At 58.3% G+C, this 16,051-nt stretch overlaps 1 protein-coding gene across 1 annotated transcript in view; it reads right to left on the bottom strand.

Moving 5' to 3' along the window:
- Positions 1-1,861: 1,861 nt before the first annotated feature.
- STARD10 (StAR related lipid transfer domain containing 10) overlaps positions 1,862-16,051 on the bottom strand; it is a 29,245-nt gene continuing 15,055 nt past the window's right edge. The window contains exons 2-6 of the mRNA XM_090030875.1: positions 11,900-12,047; positions 11,150-11,253; positions 4,536-4,653; positions 3,586-3,638; positions 1,862-2,956 (exon numbers count right to left, since the gene is read on the bottom strand). Of these exons, the coding sequence (XP_089887001.1) occupies positions 2,729-2,956; positions 3,586-3,638; positions 4,536-4,653; positions 11,150-11,253; positions 11,900-12,047 (651 nt within the window). The 3' untranslated portion in view covers positions 1,862-2,728. The remainder of the gene's footprint in view (positions 2,957-3,585; positions 3,639-4,535; positions 4,654-11,149; positions 11,254-11,899; positions 12,048-16,051) is intronic.

Genomic DNA, 16,051 nt, shown 5'->3' with positions numbered 1-16,051 from the left:
GCTGGTTCCTACCCTGGGGGTGTTTAAGAGGAGGCTGGATGAACACCTTGCTGGGGTCGTTTGAGCCCAGTACTCTTTCCTGCCAGGGCAGGGGGTCGGACGAGATGATCTGCTCAGGTCCCTTCCGACCCTAGGAACCATGAAACTATGAACCCTGGAGCACTGGGCCGAGGTGGGGGGGAACTAGCACCAGGATAACCTCCACCCTCAATGCCCTGTAGTGCCCAGGTGATAACATCCCTGGGATCTAATTCCCTTGGACGTATTGGTCTGTCTGGTGCCCGACCCTGGGCTCCCCAGATCTCACTGGCACTGGCACTGGCACCTGCACCCAAGGTGTCGGGGATTGGGGGACTCTACCCTGGTCCTCTCTGAAGCAAAGCAGATGGGCTTGTGGTATTTCTGGGCCGATCCCTGGGTCCTGATTCTGCACGGGGTCCCAGGGCCAGCTCTGGGTGCATGGCATCTGGGCAAGAGGCGTGGGCTGCCAGCCCGGGGTCAAATGCAAACCTCCAGGAGGAACATGACGCATAACGCAGGGAGAGCGCATCACAGCCGGGGAGGTAGGTATCACGGGGAAGACCCTACTAAGCTTGCAAAGACTGCCACCCCTCACTATGCTTTCATTGCCTCTCTGTGCCCCAGACCTGGCTGCCAGTTTACAGACCCACTGTAGGGAGAGCTACCGATCCAGTCCCTCGAGAAAATGATACTATCCTATGGTGCCACATGCCACGCACTCCTTGTTTTTGGGAAGTGGAACGTAGGGGGGGAAAGGGTTAATGGTGGACTCTACCCCCACCCCTGCTTCCTGCCCGAGAAGCCATACTGCAGCACAGCGTCTCCATGCTTCTATTCCAGCGAATTAAAAAACAGCCTCCCTGCTTAAGACACGCACGCTAATTTTTGGGGGGGCTGGTTTCTTTTCCTTGTGCATGTTCCTCCAGGAAATACGGTAAAACAGGGTCGGGGTCCTTGGATGAGGGGCCTGCTTCTGCAATTGGGTGTAATGTTCATGGCAGCCCTAAGAAACCGGGGAGCCCATGGAGACAGATCCCCATCCGGAAGAGACCAGGTAAGCTGGGATTTGCTCCTGTACCCCGGCGCAGGGTCGCGGGCCTCATAAGGCAGAAGAGGTGGGTGTTTGCAGCAGGGGACTGGTAAGGCCAGAACCTGGGCAGGAACCAGGTTGAACCCTGGGGAAGGGAAGGCAGTGAACTGAGGATCTACACCCCCAAGCCCCTGGGAACAGGCAAAGTCTAATAGAGAAGCTGAGGCTAAGGCCAGCCCGAAGCCACTCGTGCATCCAGGGTGTCCAACCCCTCTGTGCCTCTGCAAAGGGCAGCCTAGCCCGCCCCATTCTCCTACAAGCCTGCCTCCCAGGAGCAATCCTAGTAGCTTTGTAGCCCACCAAGAGCTCAAAATTAGGCGCAAGCTATCAGGAGAGCCTGACCCACTCCAGCGAGAGCAACACTGGCTTCACCGCCTGCGCAGTGGAGGAGGTGTAGTCCCAGGCCACGGGGATCCAGGTGACCATCCCCTGGACCGGAGGCTGCACAGTCAGAGCCCAGCACTTGCTCCTGGGTCCTGCCTGAAGCCTCCCAGGTGCACTCCCAGGAGCTCTCCTCTCCGACAGCATCCCTTCCAGCTGACCAGACACAGACCTTGGCCTTGGCGGCTCACGCCTCCTGCCTCACGCTCCACCGAGCTCACAGCGGGGCCTTGGGCGGAAGAGCAGGGCGCAGCCTGCATTAGCTCTGTATTCAGGACACAACCAACCATGCCCCCACCTCCTTGGTAGGGCCGGCCACCCCGTGCAGGGCCGATGGGGCGGGAAGGAGACGCTGAGCCACAGCCTTCGCCCAATTTACTCGTTTAATTCCTAAATCCGCTCCTCCGGCTGGAGGTACAAAATCTCCTCCCCTGCCCCGCCATGGATGAGCAGGCTTCCAAACCCAGAGTCAAGGCCTCAAACATAAGAGCCGCCCACCCCGCCTTCCCCACACACCCCGGGGAACCGGGGCCCGACCCGGGCCAGTCCCAGTCGGAAAAGGCAGTTTCTAAGTGTTTACACGAGAGCAGAGGAAACCGCAGACCACAACACGGGGAGCGCGCGGCCGTCTGGGACCACCTGTCCCGCTCCGGCCAAGCGGGAAGGGGAGGTGGGGATTTCTCGGCCCGGGTGGGGGCTCCATCCCTACCCCGCCCCGCGGCGGATCCCCCAGCAGGCTGCGGCGGTCCGAATCCATCTGAAGGTCACTTGGAGTTTGCCCCCAATGGGGGGGTCCTAGTCCACATCCTCCCACCCTCCGGGGATCGTGCCCCCTGCCCTCTCTCCCCCATCCATGCCTGGCTCTAAGGGGGCTCTGCTGGTGCATGGAGAGGGTCAAGGCGGGTCGTGCCCCTGCAAGACCCCGTGAACATACCTGGGTCTCGCTTCAGGCCACAGGGATGCACAAGGCAGCGCCATCCCCCAGGTACCCCCCAGGGACAAGCCGGGCTCGGGCTGAGGAGAACCCATCAAGGGGAAGGATGGTCACCAGCTGACGAGACAAAACGTGGCCAATGGCGCCCAAGTGCATCGGCCGGCAGTGCGTGAGCACGCGGGAGCGTGCACGGTGTGAGAGAAAGAGAGAGACACGAACTGCATGGGATACACAGACAAAATAAACCCAGTTGGGTGGGGGACGGGCGGGGGGCACGCGCAAGCGAGGGGGGGCAGCGCAGCCTAATTCACGCTGTCTTCGTCGCTGGCTTCACCCCGGTCGTCTTTGGTCTCGGAGAGCGCGCTCTCGTCGATGTGCTCCAGGGAGTCGGCATGCTGGATGGAGAGCTCGGAGAGCGCCACGGCGGGCAGCGTGCTCTGCTCGGGGAACAGCCAGGGCTTGAAGTGCGGGTTGTGTTTCTGCTTCCAGTCGGGGTATTTCAAGCAGGCTTTGTACATCTTCTTCATGGCCTGCAAGCGGGGGGAGCAGAGGAGAAAGGGGTTCAGACCTGCGGCTGGGAAACAGCGGGAGACTGGTGGGAGGGTGGAGGCGATGCCTGCCCCAGCTCAGAGCCCCTACAGCTCCCCATGTCCCACACAGAGACGAAGAGGGGCTACCAAAAGGGTCAGGGAGATTCCCCACCTGATCAAGGATGATGAGGCAAGGGTTTAATTAAAGCAGGGAGTCAGCAGCAGGCGTCTCTGGCTGCTGTTTCAGGGCCCAGGGTGGGTGGTGAAAGAGCTTTTGGGCTGATGGAAAGCAAAAGCCACCAACCAACAGCAAAGACGATGGGACGTTCGTGCTCTGAACTCGTGGAGCTCCCTGCCACAGGACGCTGGTGGCTTCCCCCAGGGCCGTGGAGGAAAGGTCCTTGGAAATGTGGTCTCCAGCCTCCGAGTCGGCTGCAAGGAGCCATGGGAGAGGAGCGGGGTGAACGTGCCCTGTTCACTCTCCCTCTAGGCACTCACTCTCTGCCAAGGCACGAGACGGGATAATGGGCACGATGGACCCGGGGGCCGAGCACGCCAGGACCTCTGGGAGGAGAAGGAGAGCGCGCAGAAGGGAAGTCAGGCGTGTCCAACTGACTCCGGACACTCACCTTCGGAGCCAGGAACTGCGACGACTTGTTCACCACCCACTTGGGCAAGGAACCTGAGCAACAGAGACAAGGGCATGAGGCACAGCGGTGAACCAGGCCAAGGGGGGGCATCACGCAGACAAGCAGCGAGGGAGAAAGCGGGGGGGGGGGGGGGGGGGGGGGGGGGAATCCAGGCTCCAGTGAGCCCTGAAGAAGTGCAGAAGAGTCACAAAACCCATTTTGTTCTACCCCAGACACAGTGCGGGGTCCCCACAAATGCATCCTTTCAAGGTTTTCCCTTTCTCCCTGCCCTTTCTATTTAACCCGGGCCTCTTGGCTGAAGCATACCCAAAATCCTGGAGCCGTTCTGGTCCCCTGAGAGGCCTGGCTTGAGTGAATTTGCCAATAAAAATTGCTGCTGGGTCTGGTTCCATGGCAGCTTTTGAAGCACTGAGGTCCCTTCCAACCCTACCAACTATGAAACTATAAAGAGGCCTGAGGATATGGCCGCAGCAGCGTCTCTGGCATGTGCAGTCATTCTCCAGACAGCTGGGATTTGTGTCTGCAGGCTGTAAGCTGGCAAGATTGGGCTTTTAAGCTCTCTGCGTGAATCCCTGGGCCTTTCCCCATGCACTGGGTGCATGAAGCCTTGTGTAGCCTCCTGCACCGCTTCTCTCCCGGCGGGTTGTGCCCTTGGCAAGTTTGGCTCGGGAGACTCAGGTGGGGGCAGGCGATGGCAGAGAAAGGGTCAGGAGTGAGGATGGAAGAGGCTGGCAGGAGCTGGGGATCTCCCCCACATTAGGGAAAGAGGAGAACCAGCAACTCAGGCTGGGGTGGGTGGATGAAGGCATCTAGGGTCCGGCCTAGCGGGATGATAGGATGTGCTAATGCCGCTCAATATGACCGGGCATGGGAAAGAGGTGGCTGAGCAGCCTCTGCCTTCCTGCACTGCCTCCCAGCTGCATCCGTACCTTTGGGGTCCACCTGGGCCAGGTAGGTGAGGGCACAGTTGGTGGCTCCTTTGCCCTGGATCCAGTAACCCGTCAGGATGGAGACGGCTCTCACCATGTCTTTCCTCGGAGGGTATTTCTGCACGGAAGGTAAAGCAGACAGACCCGGGCTGAACCTGTGCCCTGGTCTGGGCAGGACCAGCGAGTGGCTCGCGCCCTATCTGCTGGGCACCCAGGTGGCCCAGAGCCAGAATTCAAGGCAGCGACATTACATTGGCACGTTGCTCCCAGAGCAGGGGGGGATCCCCAGGGCAGCGGGGTCACGAACGGGGACCACTTGAGACAGGGAAAAGCAGGTATCAGCTGAGCTCCTCTTTGTCACGTGGGCGGATCTAGGATCTAGCAAAGCAGGGGGCACGACCCCATTAAACACAACACGCATTTTCTCCAGTCACAAGAAGCTTAACAAATAAGTACGGACCTAAAGCTAAATTATTCAATTTAAGATTGAAGGGGGGGGGAAAAAAAAAAAAACCAACAACCTGGATTGGAACGTGCACTCATTTGCTATTTCATATATTAGGTGTAAAAACATAACAAACTACACAAAAACAAGCTAAAGATGTTGCTTCGTTGGTCCTGGAGTACATTACAGTCAAACATACGTCTCTCTTCCTGATGTACCTAACAAAATCAAGCCTTCTTGAGCATCTGGACAATGCCTGTGGCAGGAAGCCACCTTTGTTTCTCGCCAAAATCTCTGCCCTGTCACAGTGTGATCAGGACGGGCCCAGCAGAGGAGACGCACTCTTACCCTAGCCCGTTAGGTAACCTGAGCTGGCTGCAGTCCTGAGGGAGGGGGCAAACCGGCTCCCTCTGCCTAGGGGACTGGCATCACCTACCTGGGGGAGGGGCATCTACCTGGTGGGCTGGAGTCTGCCCGGCAACTAGTGATGTATTTCAAATTGGTTGGCCGACAGCCAACCGGAGCTGGCCTCCACTGGCCCAGGTGAATGAGGTCACAGAGGCTATATAAGTTAAGACTGCCCAGGAGGAGGAGGCAGCAGCCATGCGTTAGAGAGGAGCTTTACCATCTGAAACTGGCTCTCTCGCCCATAACTCATGAGCGAGGAACGGCCTGCCTCCAGAGGGGATCTCCACCAGCCTCGGGAGGATGCTTGTGAGTAAGCGACTCGAGATCTGGGTAGAGATCTAGCTGGCAGTAACTCAGATGTGTGACCCAAAGGCTACCTCAGCCACACTGTTTGCTCTATGGGATTTCTATGATATTCTTGATCTTGTACCCTACTTTCACCCTACCCCTGTAATCAATACAGTTCTCCTTTGTGACCGGTGTGGGAGACTTATTGAGGGGTGGGTCTAAATTATGCCTACGAGGCCCCTTAGGTCTGCAGACTAAGGGATATTTTCCTTTTTGGCCCCCGACTTGGGGAAGTACCCCAAGTGCCTGTACCGGGTCGAGTACCCGTAGGACTATTAGGCCTGTGTTTCCCCGAGGACACAGGGCCGAGACAGTCCCTTCTCGGGGTGGTGGCAGCTTACATTACCCCCAGGCTAGCGAGGGTGCTCCAGGAAGGGGGTCAGCTGGACGCGAGACACCCCTAGGGAGACACTCGGAGCCAGGAAGGGGGTCGGGCGCAGGGGGGTGGGCAGCTCAACGCAGGAGCGCCCCCTACTGGCCCGCCACTCGTGGTGGGAGCCATGGGATCTGAATACCCTGCTGGTTTTACAGGCATAATTTGGGAAGAGGAATAGAGTCACTGAAATCCCTTGAGCAAACAATTTCTAATCTGGCATCAGGTTGACTGGATAGTGTAGATAGCCAGGAGGGCGGACGAGTATGTCCAAATGACCGTGCCCGAACTAAAAGAACTAGAGGAAGGGACAGGCCTTCAAGTGAAGAAAGGGCTGAAGAAGGAGGAGCTGATTAAATTCCTGTGCAACAATGACTCAGCCACAGAGCCCCCTTCACGCACGCCAACTCCTGAGTCCTCCCCAGGATCACATCCCCGCACGCCAAGTCCACAGCCCTCCGAGGGATCACCCCTTATGGAGGAGCACTTGGAGGTTGCAAATGCAGCTAGAAGCTGAGGAGCGACAGAGCAAGCTCAAGTATGAGCTACAGTTGAAAAAGATGGAGCTGGAGGCAAAAAGGATGGAGTGGGAGGTCCAGTGTGAAGAGGCAGAGAGAAAGAGGGAACACCAGCGCCAAGAGGCAAGGCTCAAGCGTGAGGCGGAGGCCCAAGAGGCAGAGGCCAAGCGCAAGCACGAAGTAGAGGTACTCCGTCTGCAGCCCAACAGGGGAGATGCAGGCCCCCTACAAGCACCTGGGGGGACACCCCAAAGCGAACTCCCCAGCCTTCTCTCGCTACCAACCCAGAGACGATCCTGACGTGTTCCTCAGCATCGTCGAAAGGCCAGCCCGATGGTGGAAGGTGCCTGAGGAGGAGCTCACGATGCACATGGCTGCTCTGGTAGAAGGCGACGGTCCTGAACAGCCTGCCCTCGGATGCAGCTGATGACTATGATGCCTTTAAACAGGCCGTGTCTTCAAGGTTCAAGTTAGGACCGGATTATTTCCAGAAAAAAATTCTGGCATATCCGCCCGCAACCCAAGAAGTCAATGACTGATTTTGTGGCCCTGGTGTGGGACACGCCCCTTAAATGGGCAGACGGAGCAGAGCCAAGGCTGACACTAGAGAGAAGCTGCTCCATCTCACAGCGCTGGACCAATTTTATTACCGCTGGCCGAGGGAGATTAAAACCCTAGTCAAGGACAGGGGCCCCAAAACCAGCCCTGAGGCCGCTGAAATTGCGGATCAGCTGTTGCTTAATCGTGAGGGGTCAGACAAGAGGCCTCCCTACTCTGAGAAGGAACAGAAAGGGGTCCAAAGAGGGGGGAGGGCCAGGTCCAAAAGGGGAAAAGGGGCCATCCCAGACCAAGTGTAAGGAGGCCCCTGATTCGACCAAACCTCCCAACTGGGAAAAGAGGGGGTGCTATAACTGCGGGGAGCCGGGCCACATCAAGCCCAACTGCCCAAAGTTAAGCACCAAACCCAAGCCCGTCAGACATGCAACGGCTGTACGCAGTGAGGGGGGAGACCCGAGCCCCTCCGAGGGGCGTGCCTGTTGCTACAGGATCACAAACCCAGGGGAGGTGATGGCCCCCACCGGACCAAGATAACGGTCAATGGGAGAACCCTTATTGGGGAACTGGACACGGGGTCCAGCGTGACATTAATCGATGCCAACCTAGTTTCACCTGCAAATATAATCCCAGGGAGGACCCTTACCATTCAAGGGGTGGGGTCTCTGCCATTTGAGATACAGGTAACCCGGTCACCCATCGAGCGGAGAGGCTGTGCAATGTGCATAGACCTGGGTGTGCTGGAAGGGGCTCCGGTCCCCATCCTGGTGGGACGGGATATCATCGATCTAGAACTCCTGCACCGGGAGGTGGACCAGGCCCTAGAGCTAGACCCCTACTGCACTAACACAGTGACACATCTGCAGAGCAGAAAGGCTAGAGGGGGAGGGTTAGAAACTCCCCAAGAGACAGCTGCATCATTGGCTGCCCTGGGAGAGGCCCCAGCGGAGGGTGAACACACACCAGTCCCTGAAGGAACTAGCAACCCTGAGGGTGGGTTAAGTGACAGTCCCAGGGAGGTGTCTAGTCCATCAGTGGCAGAGGGAGGCAAGCCTCTCAGGGAGGAGTCCAAGGAAGTCCCTGGGGGGGAAGGCGCACTCCCTGCAGGAGCCCCCGAACTCTCTGCTGATGGCTTAGCCGGGCGAGAGGAGTTCAAGCAGGAGGTTCTGGGGGACCCCAGCTTGGAAGACCTCCGGCAGATGGCTCAGGAGCAAGAGACCAAGTTCACCCCAGAGAAGAGGGAGCACGAGGTCTGGGATAAAGGACTTCTCTGTTGGTTGTGGTTGCCAAAGAACCATGCCGAGACCTGGGAACCCCATCACCAGATCATAGTACCTTGTAAATACAGACAACAATTGCTCTCCATGGCTCACGATTCATCGTGTGCTGGTCACATGGGCAGGGAACAGACACGCCGGCGGCTGCAGGCAAACTTTTATTGGCACAAAATTGCCCAGAATGTGACGGACTTCTGCCGATCCTGCGAGACATGCCAGCGGAAGGGCAAAAGTGGGGCAAGATCGAGGCCATTAAAGACTGGCTGCCTCCACAAACCAAGAAGCAAGTCAGAGCCTTCCTTGGCCTGGCCGGATATTACAGACGGTTTGTCCCGGGATTTGGGGCGACAGCGGCTCCCCTCCGTGAGCCGACCAAGAAGGGCAGCCCTGATCCGGTGGTCTGGAGGCCGGGGTGCCAAGAAGCATTCGACACCCTAAAGGCCGCCCTGGTCAAACACCCGATCCTGAAGGCACCGCTCTTTGATGAACCCTTCCACGTCGCCACGGACGCCTCCGACGCGGGACGAGGAGCCGCACTCCTACAAGAGCACCAAGGGACGCGGCCCCCCGTGGTGTACCTCACCCGGAAGTTAATCCCTCGGGAGCGAAACCTGTCGTCTATGGAGAAGGAGTGTCTGGCAATCGTCTGGGCACTGAACACGCTGAGGCCCTATCTATGGGGGCAGCCGTTCACCGTCCTACCGGGCCGTGCCCCACTGCACCGGCTGCAGACAATGCAAGACTCCAATGCCAAGCCGCAGCGATGGGCCCGGCAGCTTCAGGAGTTCGACGTCACCGTCGAGCACATCCAGGGAAGCCAGAATGTGAAAACAGACGCCCTGTCACGAAAGGACTCTGGGTAGGGGGTCGGATAGACTCAGACCCACTTGAGAGCGCTCTGGTGGGGGAGTTCCTGAACATGCTATTATATTTTATATGTGTTATTGTGTTGTGTAATTTCTCTTTAGGTGTGAAAGACGACACTTCCAAACAAAGCATGCTTGTATCCATAGCTCTATAAAGCTAGGGGTCCAAGTTTTTAAAGGGGGGGAGGGGGAGAAGTGTGGCAAGAAGCCGTCTTTGTTTCTCCCCTAAATCTCTGCTCCATGACAATGTGATCAGGACAGGCCCAGCAGAGGAGACGCACCCTTACCCCATCTCTTTAGGTAACCTGAGCTGGCTGCATTCCTGAGGGAGGGGGGAAACCTGATCCCTCTGCCTAGGGGACTGGCATCACCTACCTGGGGGAGGGACATCTACCTGGTGGGCTGGAGTCTTCCTGGCAACTAGTGATGTACTTCAAATTGGTTGGCTAACAGCCAACCGGAGCTGGCCTCCATTGGACCAGGTGAACAAGGTCACGGGCACTGTATAAGTTAAGACTGCCCAGGAGGAGGGGGCAGCAGCCATGCGGGGGACTCACACTTAGAGAGGAGCTTTACCATCTGAAACTGGCTCTCTCCCCCAAAACTCATTAGCTGGAAACGGCCTGCCTCCAGAGGGGATCTCCACCAGCCTTGGTATGATGCTTGTAAGCTACTCGAGATCTGGGTAGATATCTAGCTGGCAGTAACTCAGATGTGTGATCAAAAGGCTACCTCAGCCAGACTGTTTGCTCTTTAGGATTTCTAGGATATTACTCAATCTTGTACCCTATTTTCACCCTACCCCTGTAATCAATAAAGTTCTCCATTGTGACCGGTGTGGGAGACTTATTGAGGGGTGGGTCTAAATTATGCCTAAGAGACCCCTTAGGTCTGTGGACTAAGGGAGACTGTACTTTTTGCCCCCAGACTTGGGGAAGAGCCCCAAGTGCCTGTACTGGGTCGAGTACCCATAGGACTTTAGGCCTGTGTTTCCCCGAGGACACAGGGCCGAGACAGTCCTTTCTCAGGGTGGTGGCAGCCACGTTACCCCCAGGCTAGCGAGTGTGCTTCAGGAAGGGGGATAGCCAGACGTGAGGCGCCCCTAGGGAGGCACTTGGAGCCTGGAAGGTGGTCGGGTGCAGAGGGGTGGGCAGCTCAACGCAGAAGTGCCCCTACTGGCCCGCCACAGCCTCCAGTGCTTGAGAGTGATGAGCCAGCGTTCTCCCCAGTTCGTATTTCCACGCAGTTAATGTTTTTTGCTAGAGTTACAGGGCTGCAAAATGGGAGCTACGTGACTAGGAGCCGTGGAGACAGCAGCCCTGCAGAAGCGAGCACAGCTGGAGTGATGGTCCTACTGAAGACCACCCCACTGCGATACTTGTGACAGCCGCTACCCAATCCCCCTCAGCTGTATTTTCAGCCCAGAGGATCCAAGCACTCGCCCAGTGGCTGGTCGCCCAAGGAAGCAGCAGTGACAGCCAAGACTCAGGGGACCAGGGCTCATGCTACCAAAGAGCCCCCCTCCATCACCCTCTCCAAAGCTGCAAAACCCAATGTACCCCACAGCTGCACATAGGCAGAGAATTGGGGGCAGGAAGCTGGGGCTCTCATTAAAAGCCCCATGAGATCTTAAGGGAGGGGTGACCCCAACTGTGGTCCCAAAGTCTAGCAGGAACTTGTGCCCACAGCCACCACGTGCTCCCCAGTATCCCGGCCTCTGGGGCAGTCAGCCAGCGCCTATCCAAGCAACCCTGGCTCAGTAAATCCAAGCCCTTGCCCCAGCTCACCCGCAGGCCTTGCCCTCCCGGAGCGCCGGGCACTCACCGGGTGCTTGACGGAGTAGTTCATGATAATATAATCCGTGCCCATGGGCAGCCAGGAGCGGAGGGTGATGACGTCTCTGTTCTTCAGGGGCTTGGGGCACTTCCCTGGCAGGAGAAAGGCAGGGTTTTACAGCAACAACCAGGGAGAATGGTGCTAGACTGCGTCACCTCTGCTCACCCCAATGCACCCATCTGCCCCATTCAAACGCACTCCCTGGGGTCCCTATTCACCACTGCAACAGAGGGTCTCCCATTCCCACAACACATCCTCCTTCTAGGACCCCAATCCAAGCTTTCCATGGAGGGCAATGAGGCCCATTGCTCTTGCCCTCCTTTGCTTGCAGTCCAAAAAGGGACCGAACACGTGCTTGGAGGAAAGGGGCATCAGTCACTATGCAGTAGGGGAATAAAGGGCATGGCTTCTGCATCAGAGCTGTCTGGACCGCCAATGCTGGGGGGGGGGGAATCAGTCTTCCTTCCAGCCTCCAATCTCTGTCCCTGTGTGACTCAGAGGACTAGATGGAGTAAATGGCATTTCTTATGTTCTTGTTCTTACGTTCCTGTCCATGCGCTGGAGAGGCTGCACGGCCAGTGCCCCAGCAGCACGCACAGCCCAGTATGACAGCCAAGTCCTGTACCTGCCCCAGTCCCTTGCCAACCCCTGCCTGGAGCAGCCACCTGCTGCCAGTCACCAGGAGCCCCCATTCTCCCCACACCACCGCCCTGCCTTCCCCTTCCTCCTCTTCCTCACAAGCATAGTATCCCACGTCGGCATTGACTGTCAGCTTCCCGATGTCGAAGGTCTCGATGACATTGGTGTCCCACTTCTTTCGGTACTCAATATCATGCAGCACGTCATAGAGGGTCTCCGCCGCCACGTCCTTGCACTCCATCTGGCACTGCGGGGATAGGCAGGGTCAGAGAGCCACAAAGGCATGGGGGTCGCCCCCTCCCTGCTTCCCTGCTCCCTCCCTGGTCCTACCAGGGCTCATCCTCAGAAGTCCCATTGCCTCTGCGTAGCCTGGCCAGGGGCAGGGAAGCATTGATCCCAGTCTCCTAGAGAACAGGTGTTTCCCCGGGCAGTTGGGGGGACAGGGCTCACTGCCTGGCTCCGCCATCGACTTTGGTGTGTGGCCTTGGTCAAGTCCCTTATCCCTGTAAGAGGTTGAGGGCAGCAGTGCTCAGACTTGAGAGCAACGGGGGGTGGTCAAGACCCCCCTGAACAGGCCAGAACATTGCTTCAGGCCCCTTAAATCCCCTCATGCAGGGACCATCACCTTCACCTCTTCCGAGGGGCTCGATGCAGCTGTCATAGGCTTCGTTTATGGTGGCACAGATCAGCCCAGCTGCTTGGGTGCATCATCGCAGAGACCCTGGCACCAGAGGCTGAGAACGGGCCCCGTGTCTGTCTGGGATGGTCTCAGAGCAGCAGCTGGGCCTGGATAGCCCTGCGGGCCCCCTCCCAGCCCTACAGCTCCGGGACTTGGTCATGAACATGTTGCACACGCTCAGCCTCCACCAAGAAACCACCAGCAGTAATGCAGCCAGTAGTGCAATTATTACACTTGGCTCCCTCTACGCTGGGCTGGGTTTATTAGCCACGTACTCTGGCGCCAGCCCTTCAATTCAACCATCCTTCTCAGAGCTGCAAAATGAACCCCCAGCCTCGAGACGCAGCGGGGCCAGGCAAGCCCCCTTGCCATGAGCAGGCCAGCCCTGAAGCATGGCACAAACTGCTCGGGCCAAGCCTGCTCCCCACAAACAGTCAGCTCCCTATGGAGTCCCTTCTTTTAACACCCAGCATGATCATTGCACTGCCTCGTTTGTGCTCTGCTCCTCTCCCCGAGACGCAAGTGGCTATGAAAGGAGCCCAGGGCAGGCTACACCCCAGCACACCCTATGAATCCTCGCAGGGTCAGGTCAAAAGGCTGGATCACAGGAGCATTGTCCCAGCTGGCTTGTCTCTGCAGCCACAAGAGCGTCTGCAATCAGAGGGCGTCACAGACCACAGCTGGGGATGCTGCATGGGGGAGATGCCTGGATGGGGAAGTCAACAGAGCCAAAGCGTCTTCCCCGTGTAGGAAGAGCTGCCCCCTCGGACAGGGAGCTCCATTATGTAAGCGGTCTCGCACTCTGCATTGACTGAATGTGTTGGCCCCAAAGTCCCATGGAGACTAGTGCAGTGCGGGCATCTTGCTGTGCACCGGTGACATGCGGCCGTCTCTGGGGAGGAACACGGCAGCAGTTTAAGGACGCGGAGCAATGCAAGAGGACCCTTCAGGACAGGAAGTGAAGAATCGCGTCTCCAGTGGGCGAGGAGGGGGTTTAACAGGGACGAATGCAGCTCCCATACATGATATTTGCCCAGCACACCACGAAGAGACCCTCCTCGGCTCAGATCACATGGAAGGATCACTCGCTGCACAGGGCCATCCTCCCAGTCCCCTTGCAAGCGGTGGAAGGAAGGGAAAGGGCTTTGAGGCCCCCACCACCTACCCTCCAAAAACCCTAAGCAGCTGCCTAAAGCCCCCAGCCTCAACATCATTCCCTGGATCAAGCCCGGATTTCGCACCCAAACCCAAGACCAGGCAGCAGGTCTGGGTCAGAGGCAGGCTTCATGGACAAGACCACACATCCCCGGCCCTCCCCGCCCTCTCCTGCAGCGGCAACAGAAAGGCGGACACTTATTCACCCTCAGCCAATCTCGGCGTCCCCTTGCAGAGAGACAGGTGCACGGAGGATGGGGGACTTGCCCAGGGCTGCCAGCAAAGCCAGTGGCAGGGTTGAGCTTAAGTCACAGGCTCACGCTGCAGCTGCAACGCGAGGAGCCAACGCAGCGCCGGGCTCTGCGAGCAGAGCAGGGACACCGTGATTGATCTCTGTGCGTGGCTTTTGTGAGACTGTTCTGGGACACGGCGTCTCCTCTTGAAGGCCGGGAGCAGCCTGCATGATGGATAGCCGCAGAGCCTGGCTTCACCACCCAAGGCACCGGCCGCTTGCCATCTTCGGCCTCTCCTCACCAGTCACATCCCTCAGCCCCCCAACCATTTTCGCTGCCCTCCACTGGACTCTCTCCAATGTGTCCACATCCTTTCTGTAGTGTGGGGGGAGGGGTCCACAGCTGGACACAGGACTCCAGATGTGGCCTCCCAGGGCAGAATAGACGGGAATAATCATTTCCCTCAATCTGCTGGCACCGCTCCTCCCAACGCAGCCCAGGATGCCGGTCGCCTTCTTGGCACCAAGAGCACACTGCCGGCTCCTGTCCAGCTTCTCGCCCCCTGTCCCCCCCAGGTCCTCTTCTGCAGAGCTGCTGCCCAGCCCGTCACCCCCAGCCCGCACTGGTGATTGCTCCGTGCTAAGTGCAGGACTTTGCACTTGTCTTTGTTGAACCTCATGAGATTTCTTTTGGCCCAATCCTCCAACATGTCGAGGCCTCTCTGAATCCTAGCCCTGCCCTCCAGTGCATCTACTACCCTCCCAACTCGGTGCCCTGGGCAGACGTGCTGAGGGTGCCCTTGCTGAGGCTATGACACGCTGCAGAGCAGTTCCCACATGTCGCAGGAGGGGGTGGTGGTGCGCCGATGCTGCCCAGCTTCTTGCAAGGTCTCCAAGGCACAACCTGGAACAGGGATGCTGGTGTACCACTGCGAACAGCTCCAGGTGCATGGGGTCCACAGGGCTATGCAAAGCCAGTCTAGAGCAGAGGAGATACACAGGGAAGCAGAAGAGTCTACATGAGGAAGGGCAAAGGCCAGGGGACAGGCACAGAGTAAACCCATACCCAGGAGGTAGGTGAGACAGGGCTGCTAGCTCAGAGCCAAAGGCACAGATTTGACCCGATAAGGGTGTCAGGGGCCATGGTAGGTCAGGCCAGCAGGCAGAAGGGCAAGAGCTGGCTGCAAAGGAAAGCAGCCCTGATTGCCCCAGCCCCAAGGCAACAGGATGCTGCAAGCCTGACCCCCCCGCAGAGATCCAGGGGCAGCCTTGCTATTCACCGACCAGAGAGGCAAAAGGGGTCCTTCAGCAGAGCGGCGCGTTCAGCCGCTGCCCCCAGCTCCTCCCGGGAGCCAGCTGCACAGCCGAGGCTTGCAGGCATCCATCCCTCTTCCCCCAACTCCCCTGGGAGCCCTCGGCTGGCTCCCTCTGCCCCAGTCCCAGGGGCGTGGATGGTGTCAGCGGCCTGCGCGGCCGGGAGCTGGGCTGGCCCCTTTGAAGCTGGCAGGGACAGCCGGGATGCCAAGGACAGTGTTTTGCTGGCCTGAATCCACTGCCACCATTTTTCATCCCGCTCTTTGATGTCAGCCAGGCAAGACAGGCTTTGATCTCTGGCTGGCAATACCCGCCCCCAACACAGCACAGGCAGCGCGCTTCCCACCGACGCAGCTCTGACCTGGCTGGCCAAGACCTGCCAGGGACAAGCTCCGTATTTCCTACCATGCAGGTGTTTGCCCCAGGAGCTCGGAGCAGCTACACCCGCTGCCTCCATGAGCCTGTCTCTGCAATCAGACGCAGGCCAATGCCGACTCCTCGAGGTGCCAGCCGTCTTTTGAGGGATTTGCAGGCATGCTGTGTAATGCTCGCACACCCCGGAGGGACCTGCTGCATCGTGTCAAGACCACATTTTGGGAGCAGCGGCTGTGTCCTACCCCAGAAAAGGGCTCCTTGCAGCATGCAAGGGGGTTTGGGAGCTGCCCACACATCGGCCTGTATCACTGTCGCTCCATGAGCTATACTGTCCACCACGCTTGCCCCCATTGCCCACAGCTGGCGACTGAGGCCAGAAATGCAAGGAAACCTGCAGAGACCACAGCCCAGTGCAATTGCTTGACCCATCGCTATGCTCAGCGCAGCACCTCTAGGGACCCCTCTGCTAGGAAGGGGCCTGCAGTTTGGTAACGAA

This window comes from Crocodylus siamensis, chromosome 1 (genome assembly GCF_052110815.1).
Source record: "Crocodylus siamensis isolate JL-2025a chromosome 1, ASM5211081v1, whole genome shotgun sequence".
Classification (NCBI taxonomy): domain Eukaryota; kingdom Metazoa; phylum Chordata; order Crocodylia; family Crocodylidae; genus Crocodylus; species Crocodylus siamensis.
The sequence above is the reverse complement of the archived record's forward strand: the minus strand, read 5'-3'. Positions and strand labels throughout refer to the sequence as shown.